This window comes from Amblyraja radiata, chromosome 4, assembly GCF_010909765.2.
Source record: "Amblyraja radiata isolate CabotCenter1 chromosome 4, sAmbRad1.1.pri, whole genome shotgun sequence".
Taxonomy (NCBI): Eukaryota; Metazoa; Chordata; class Chondrichthyes; order Rajiformes; family Rajidae; genus Amblyraja; species Amblyraja radiata.
The window spans coordinates 105,805,925-105,814,943 of record NC_045959.1 but is presented as its reverse complement, the minus strand read 5'-3'; the positions used below and the strand labels follow the sequence as shown (position 1 = coordinate 105,814,943).

Here is a 9,019-nt window from a genome sequence, read left to right as displayed (position 1 = left end):
TTCTGGCGTGGGCCTCCTCCATGGACAGAGTGAGTCCCACCGTAATTATTTTTATCTACCTTAGATTTTTCCAGCATCTGCAGTTCCTTCTTAAACACTTCACTTTGTGTCCTCCTTTTACATCCGTTTCATCGCAGTTTGCAAGGCATGGCATAAACATCAAGTGTGATTCAAACCATGGAACGTTTTTTAGTTTAGTTTAGAGATACAGCACGAAAACAGGCCCTTCGGTCCACCGAGTCTGCGCCAACCAGTGATCCCCGCACATTAACACTGTCCTACACACACTAGGGGCAATTTGTTTTACAATTACACCAAGCCAATTAACCTACAAACCTGTACATCTTTGGAGCACGTTAGGAAACCAAAGATCTCGGAGAAAACACATGCAGGTCACAGGGAGAACGTACAAACTCCGTACAGACAAGTACCCATAGTCGGGATCGAACCCGGGTCTCCGGCGCTGTAAGGCAGCAACTCTACCCGCTACGCCAGCGTGCCGCCCTGGTCATGGCTGTTTCAATACTGGGTATAATAAGCCTGTGCATGCATGTGGAAACTCAACAAATTCTGCAGATTAAATATGAGAAACAGATTCTTACCGTCGTGATTCGGGTTTCCTAGCGTCCAAGGCTCGTCGGAGTCGAAGTGAGTGTCCCCGCCAATGCCAGGCCCCGGGAAATAAGCATGTGCAAGGAAGCCACCTTCTCCATCAAAGGGCGAGCTATCGCCATGGAAGCCAGACGCAAAAATAATTGTAATGTCCACGTCCCTTTTCTTGTTCCCCAGCTCGTCGTAGGCGATTTCTTCAAAGGTCAGCGGAGTTACGTTCTGCCACACGTCAAAGGCTCGCCGAATCGCTCTGTGTGTTTCCATCTTCCCTACTTTAGGGGTGAAGTTCTTGATGCTGACGGCAAAATTAAAAAAAAGAAGGCGACTGTTTTAGATGAGTTTAGGGATACAGTTACGGAAACGGGCCCTTCGGCCTACCGAGTCCGCACCGACCAGCAATCCTGACACTATCCTACACACGCCCAGGACAATTGTACACTTATACTGAGCCAATTAACCTCCAAACCAGTGAACCCCACACACTAGCACTATCCTACACACACTCGGGACAATTTACAATGACACCAAGCCGATTAACCTACAAACATCTACGTCTTTGGAGTGCGGGAGGAAACGGAAGATCCTGGAGAACGTAAAAACTCAGGGGGAGAACGTGAAAACTCCGTATAGACAGCACCTGTCGGTTCGACAGGATCGAACCTGGGATCGCTGGCGCTGTAAGGCAGTAGCTCTACCACATAGTGCCGCCCATGCTATGGTAAAATGTTCACGACCCTGGCACTGTTTAAAATCATTTCTTTTGGATTTTGAGTTGAGCTCAGTTTATTGTCACGTGTACCAAGGTACAGTGAAAAACCTATGTTGCTTGCCAACCAGTCAGCGGAAGGACAACACAGATTGCAATTGAGCCATCCACAGTTTACAGAAACATGATCAAGGGAACAATGTGAATTACTGCAAGAAAAAGGCCTGTAAAGTCCAATTAAAGATAGTCAGATGGTCTCCAATGAGGTAGATGGCAGCTCGGGACTGCTTTCTAGTTGTTGGTAGGATGGTTCAGTTGCCTGATAACAGCTGGGAAGAAACTGACCCTGAATCTAGAGGTGTGCGCTTTACATTTCTGCATTTTGACCCTGATGGGAGAGCGGAGAAGAGGGAGTGGCCGGGGTAAGACTGGTCCTTGTTTATGATGGTGGCCTTGCCGAGGAAGCGTGAGGTGCAGATGGAGTCAATGGAAGAGAGGTTGGTTTGTGGTTTGTGTGATGGTCTGGGCTGCGTCCACAATTCCCTACAATTTTGTGTGGTCTTGGGTGGACCTGTTCTGAACTAATTGGCTGCTTCTTCTTCTTCTTATCGAGTCCACATCACAAGATTAGAAATTGTTCAGCCAGAGCTGAACACACTTCTCGGCATCTGCATACAATGGTGTCTGTCATGCCTGTCTTCAGGACGGCTTCTGCGGGGAGGAGACGGTTGTCCAAGCTAACCAAAAAGAGAGAGCTACTGAGGCTGATGACTATTACTTAAGCACCCTTACATAAGGAAAAGAAGTAGCATTAGGCCATTCAACCCATTAAGTGTACTCCGCCATTCAATCATGGCTGATCTATCTCTCCCTCCAAACCCCATTCTCCTGCCTTCTCCCCATAACCTCTGATTCCTGCACTAATCAAAAATCGATCCAGCTCTGCCTTAAAAATATCCACTGACTTGGCCTCTACAGCCTTCTGTGGCAAAGAATTCCACGCATTTACCTCCCTCTGACTAAAGAAATGTTCTCCTTCCTAAAAGAACGTCCTTTAATTCTGAGGCTATGACCTCCAGTCCTAGACTCTCCCACTAGAGGAAACATCCTTTCCATATCCACTCCATCCAAGCCTTTCACTAGTCTACGTTTCAATGAGGTCCCCACCCCACATTCTTCTAAACTCCTGCGAGTACAGGCCCAGTGCCGACAAATGCTCATCTTAGGTTAACCCACTCATTCCTGGGATCATTCTTGTAAACCTCCTCTGGACCCTCTCCAGAGCCAGCACATCCTTTCTCAGATATGGTACTTTATCAGATGGTGCTTTCTGGTGATACACCATGCAAACAGCGTCCTGACATCATGGTTTATAATCCTAATCGCCTCGTGTTTTATGCATTTATAAGATACCGCACTTTGTTCCTTTAATACAAAAGCTTGATTTACATGCTGTTATTTTTGGAATAACACGCTCAAATTTACTACCGACAGCGTATACGTTTAATTTACACGTTTTTGAATTATGCGCTACATTTCAAGCACGTGACCCGTACGATAAATGCAAGCTGTCTGCACATGATATTTAATAATACATGTGTAAATAAATATTAATATGTGTAAGAAGGAACTGCAGGTGCTGGTTTACACTGGAGATAGACATAAAACACTGGAGTAACTCGGAGGATCAGGCAGCACCTCTGGAGAAAAAGAGTAGGTGATGTTTCAAGTTGGACGTCGGAAGAAGGGACCTATCAACCGCTCCTTTTCTCCAGCGATGCGGCCTGATCCTCTGAGTTTCGACAGCGTTTTGTGTCTATCGTCGGTTTAAACCAGCATCTGCAGGATCTAAAGAACGGTTCCTACCCGAAACTCAGTGAGGCTCAAACGAAATTCCGTTTCCACAGCCATACAAACAAAGACAATTTCTACAGATATACACACAATTTAATTCACACAAACATCCATCACAGTGGACCCACTGTGATGGAAGGCAAAGTCTTTTCTCTCCCCTGTTCTCCATGTCTCTCCCGATGTCCAAGCCCCAGGCGGGCGATTTACGGCCCCGCTCCCGGTCTAAAAGTCACAATGTTGGAGCCCCCGGCGGGCGCTGGAATGTCCCACGGCCATGAAGCCGTGCCGGGAGATGTACGGCCCCGCTCTGGGTCGTTCCAACCCCGCGACACGGGCTGGAGAAGTCGCGTTGCAGGAGCTCCGGGATGCGGTCTCTCCCCCTGGACCCGCGAGCTCCCGATGTCCCAGTCCACCGGACCTGTGGCTGCATTGCTGGAGCCTCCGAGCCCCAGGAGTCGAGTCGCAGCAGCGAGTCACCACCGCTCCCCACGCTCCGAGGCCGGCCAGCCCCACGATGGTGAGTAGTCCGCAGCTCCGCAGTCTCCCGAGCCCCCGGGTCGTTCAGGTTGGAGGCCGCTCCACGGTGCTAGGCCCCAACGACAACGGAGACCCGACAGGGAAAAAGTTGGGTCTCCCGGACAGGGAAGAGATTTTAAACGGTTTCCCCCTTTCCCCCCCCCCCACCCCCCACATATACACATTTAAAACCAGTATTAAAAAACACCAACACTACATTTAACTAGACAAAAAATTTAAAAAAAGACAGACAGGCTGTAGGGGCCGCTGCAACGGGTGAGTCGCGCCACCAATTGCTGCCTGACCCGCTGAGTTAATCCAGCATTTGTGTTTACCTATGGTTAACGATTAATTTCTCTCCTGCAGTGTAAGATTCATTTCTCCCACTGCATATCGATATGCAAAAAATCCAAAGGGTATAGCAGGGAATCACTTGGATGTGGAGGGAATGGAGAAAAATGGATTAGGTGTAAGCAGATAAAGTTGGTCGGCATCATGTCTTGGAATAGTCTTGACATTGTGTGGGTTGAATGGCCTGATCCTGTGCTGTATTGTTCATTTACATAAACTGCCCATCAACAGTGTTCGACCCAGTGCAATGAGGGATTTGTACGTTGTTGTAAGGAGAGGGAGGGAGTGGGGGAGGGGAGGAGGAGAAATTTTATTTAAACATTGTGTTTAGAGGGGGGGGAAGTGTGATAAGGGAGAGGTGAGGAGTGGGGGAGCAGGGAGAGGGGAGAGAAGAGGGAGGGTGAAGAGGAGGGGGAGGGAGTGTTGGGGGATGAGGGCAAATGAGCCGCGCCTGTGCAGTTGGGGGCTATGGGTGAGGGGTGGAATATGGCGTTGGGGGAACGGGTTGCGTTGGGGGAATGGGTGAGTGGTGACAACGGGGTTGTGTTGGGGGAATGTGTGAGTGGTGGAATATTGCATTGGGGGAACGGGGCCCAACTCGTCCCACTTGGTCTAGTATTCTATAAAATCTGAAAGTTTTTTTTTTATTGATTTGTACTTTTAATATTCAATTTAGAGATACAGCATGGAAACAGGCACTTCGGCCCACCGAGTCCGTGCTGACCAGCAATCCCGGCACACGAACACTATTAGAAACATAGAAACATAGCAACATAGAAATTAGGTGCAGGAGTAGGCCATTCGGCCCTTCGAGCCTGCACCGCCATTCAATATGATCATGGCTGATCATCCAACTCAGTATCCTGTACCTGCCTTCTCTCCATACCCTTCTCTCTGTGGCAGAGAGTTTCAGAGATTCACCACTCTCTGTGTGAAAAAAGTTCTTCTCATCTCGGTTTTAAAGGATTTCCCCCTTATCCTTAAGCTGTGACCCCTTGTCCTGGACTTCCCCAACATCGGGAGCAATCTTCCTGCATCTAGCCTGTCCAACCCCTTAAGAATTTTATAAGTTTCTATAAGATCCCCTCTCAATCTCCTAAGTTCTAGAGAGTATAAACCAAGTCTATCCAGTCTTTCTTCATAAGACAGTCCTGACATCCCAGGAATCAGTCTGGTGAACCTTCTCTGCACTCCCTCTATGGCAATAATGTCCTTCCTCAGATTTGGAGACCAAAACTGTACGCAATACTCCAGGTGTGGTCTCACCAAGACCCTGTGCAACTGCAGTAGAACCTCCCTGCTCCTATACTCAAATCCTTTTGCTATGAAAGCTAACATACCATTTCGCTTTCTTCACTGCCTGCTGCACCTGCATGCCTACTTTATATGCACTAGGGAAAATGTACAATTATATCAATTATACCAAACCAATTAGCCTTCAAGCCTGTACATCATTGGAGTGTGGGAGGAAACTGGAGATCCGGGAGGGGGCGACAGTGGGGGGGCCATCGTGAAGAACAATGGAGGACCCGACGTGAGGGACGGTGTGGGGGGGGGGGGGCACTCTAGTTTAGAATCCTCTGCCCGGGGGATAAGCATGCATCCGTTTGTTTGTTTGTTCGTTCATTCCGGTTAAGGTGCTGTGCACACGGCAGTCAGCCAACAATCGCTTGCCTTTTTCATTTTTGTTTACTTTTAATTCAATTTTAATTTCAAGTTTCCGTGTACCTGGTCGTGTGTTAGGAATGCCGGCAGACCAATTTCCCTCCGGGGATGAATAAAGTTGTATCGTATCGTATCCTGGAGAAAACCCACGGGGAGAACGTACAAACTCTTACGGACAGTGCCCGTGGTCAGGATCGAACCTGGGTCCCTGGCGCTGAAAGGCAGCAACTCTACCGCTGCGCCACTGTGCTGGCCGACATTTATCCCTCAATACCAGTAAATGTGAAACTAATTGGATGACTGGTGCTGAAGGCTCCTTGCTGTGTGTGCAAAATGTGAGCTGTGTATGTTTACCGAACAACAATGACTCCGCTTCAATAAATGGCTAAGACTCAGCATGTAGCCTTCCAGGGATACCTTTCTCATTATCGGCTATTCATTTAAATAGAGTTAAGCTTCAAGTAAACACCAGCCGCCCTCGGAGCCAACTGTTGATAGCATTAACCAGATGAACCTATTGATTTAGAATTGGACTGTGTAATGCTGGTGGTTAATATATTAAATAATCAAATGAAGGTATTTTTCTACATTTGTGCATTAACAAATTTGTTAAAGTGGGAGCAAAATCTCACGAAAAATGTTGTAATCTCAATCCGTTTGCAGTTTCTTACTAAGCTTCTTGCATTCCTTTACAGTTCCCGAAATAGCAGAGATCGTAAAAGAGAAATACTCACTAACCATTGAACATAGAGACAGTACAGAGCAGGAACATTGTGCCAAACTTCACCTACAATATCGTGCAAGTCCAACAAATATCTGCCTGCATGCAATCCATATCCCGCCATATGTGAGTTTGTTAACTCCACAGATAACCAGTTTGGCTTTAAAGCTAAACATGGCACTGACTTATGCATATATGCCCTAAAGGAGATTGTAAACAAATATAGAGGCAAAAACTCTTCAATCCTTATGTGCTTTATTGATGTGCTTTATTGATGCTTCCCAAGCCTTTGACCGTGTTAATCACAGAAAGCTGTTTGGTAAAATGAGTCAAAGAGGATTGCCTGAATACATTGTTAGAATTCTGGCCTAATGGTATGCCCACCAGACTATGCAAATAAAATGGGGCAATAGGGTCTCAGCCCCATTTGGGGTTAGCAATGGTGTTAGACAAGGGGGAATTTTGTCCCCAGTCCTTTTTAATCAAGATATTGATGATCTGTCTAAACAATTGAAAGCCTGTAACACTGGGTGCGTGATTGGTAATATTTTAGTGAACCATATTATGTATGCAGATGATCTTGTGGTCTTTAGTCCATCTAGCGCTGGTCTCCAGCAGCTCCTTACTATATGTTCTGTGTATGGTGTGGAACATGACATTAAATTTAATGCTAGTAAGAGTGCTGTTATGATCTGTAGAACCAAAGAGGATAAATGTCTAACATTTCCTGATTTTAAATTGTCTGACAATAATCTTAGTGACTGTAATAAGGCAAAATATCTAGGGCATATTATTACAGAACAAATGACAGATGATGAGGATATTTATAGGCAACGACGTATGCTGTATGTACAGGCGAATATTCTCTTGCGTAAATTTGGTGCGTGTGCAGACGTGGTGAAGATGTCGCTATTTAGAGCATACTGCACACCACTCTACACTGCGCACCTGTGGTCGAACTATGGAAAGACAAGTTTGCAGAGACTAAAGGTGGCATATAACGATGCCATGAGAATACTGCTAAGGAAACCTAGATGGTGTCAGTAATATGTTTGTGGCTGCAGGAGTCAGTACTTTAGAAGCTATCCTAAGACATCACATGTATAAATTCATTTGCAGGATAAATGACTCTAAAAATGTAATTTTACTTCGGAGTCACGTGAGTGACTACGTGAAGAACCCGCTTACGACGCATGCGTGTCATATCACTACACGCATTCGAACTCGTCATCGCTGGAGGAAGGACGTACCTCCAAATCGGCAGGGGTTGAACCTGCAACAGGAATGTAAGGGAACTTCGTTTTCTTTACTTACCCTTTTTTATCTAGAAGGCTGATGAAGCTGGCTGGGGAGAGTCTGCAGATTTGCAGGCAGCCAGCAGCGGCCGGGGCCCGTTAATTGCTTTTAAACAGGAACGGAGCCGACTTTAGCGCTAGGACAACGGTCGCTGGAGCAGTTTTCCCGACAACCCGGAAACAGCCCCACAAGTCGTTTAGTGGATTTAATAATTCATCGGTCCGAGGGGCTGGAAGGTGCGGAACTGGCGCGTTAACAGGGGTTCCGCAGGTCTAAAAATAGCGGCGAGCGGTCCGTGCCCGAGAGCACTGAGTACACGTTGGACCCGCTGGACCGCGCTGGAGCACCGCAGAGGCAGGGGGGGAAAACAGACAGCAGCAACAGGCTGAACTCCCGTAATGGGAATAGCTGTGCCAGACTTAACCCCCCCCCCCCCCCGACTTTTGCTCCCGTTTTCCCTCCCGATTTTTTGCTCCCAACTTCGCTCCCGCGCCGGCCCCGGCTGGTCGGGAGAGGTAGGCATAATCAGAGTCGTTGACTTCGAGGAGTCCGACTCTGAATAGCCGCGAGCGACCAGTGCCCGTGCGCAATGGGGGTCGGTTGGAGGGGTTTTAGGAGCAGCCACGAGCGGACAGAGCAGCAGGGAGCGAGAGGCACAGCAACAAATGTCGACACCACCATCTCCCAATAAGGGAGCGAGTGCAAATCACACCAAAACGGGTGGAAGAAAGAAAGAATCAGCACCACCATCTCCGAAAAGGGAGTGAGTGCAAATCACACCAAAACGGGTGGAAGAAAGAAAGAATCAGCACCACCATTTCCCGAAAGGGAGCGAGTGCAAATCACACCAAAACGGCTGGAGGAGCTCCTCCATGGTGGCAGTCCCAGAAATATGGAGGCTAGCCACAGTGGGCAAAAGGTAAGTCCCACAGCGGTACCCCATGTGGGGCCGCAAGATATCTCTTACTCCTCGGAGAGTGGGCAGGACCAAATTTGGTCAGACCCTGACCAAGGCACAGGTTTACCTAACCCTGAAGGAGGGGAGAAAGTGGACTCTGCATTTCACCCTGTGTAGGATATGGACAGAGCAACGCGTGAAAGGCTGTAAAGAAGCTGCAGGACGTCAGTGGCGAAGGTGCCGGGGATCTGCAGCAGCAGCCGCCGGCACAGGCAACTTGTATGGAGACATCAGCTGTGCCGGATTTAAACCCCGCGCCGGGACAATCAAATCCTAGACCGGGCGGGAAGGCAAAGCGCAAAGTACATCACTGCGAAAGTGATGTGGAGAAACAGCCTCC

General features: G+C 48.0%; 1 protein-coding gene across 1 annotated transcript in view; it reads right to left on the bottom strand.

Annotated features, from left to right (window-relative positions):
- Positions 1–519: 519 nt before the first annotated feature.
- The window catches only part of mmp16 (matrix metallopeptidase 16), a 119,550-nt gene continuing 111,050 nt past the window's right edge, over positions 520–9,019 (bottom strand). The window contains exon 5 of the mRNA XM_033020406.1: positions 520–907. Within this exon, the coding sequence (XP_032876297.1) occupies positions 520–907 (388 nt within the window). The remainder of the gene's footprint in view (positions 908–9,019) is intronic.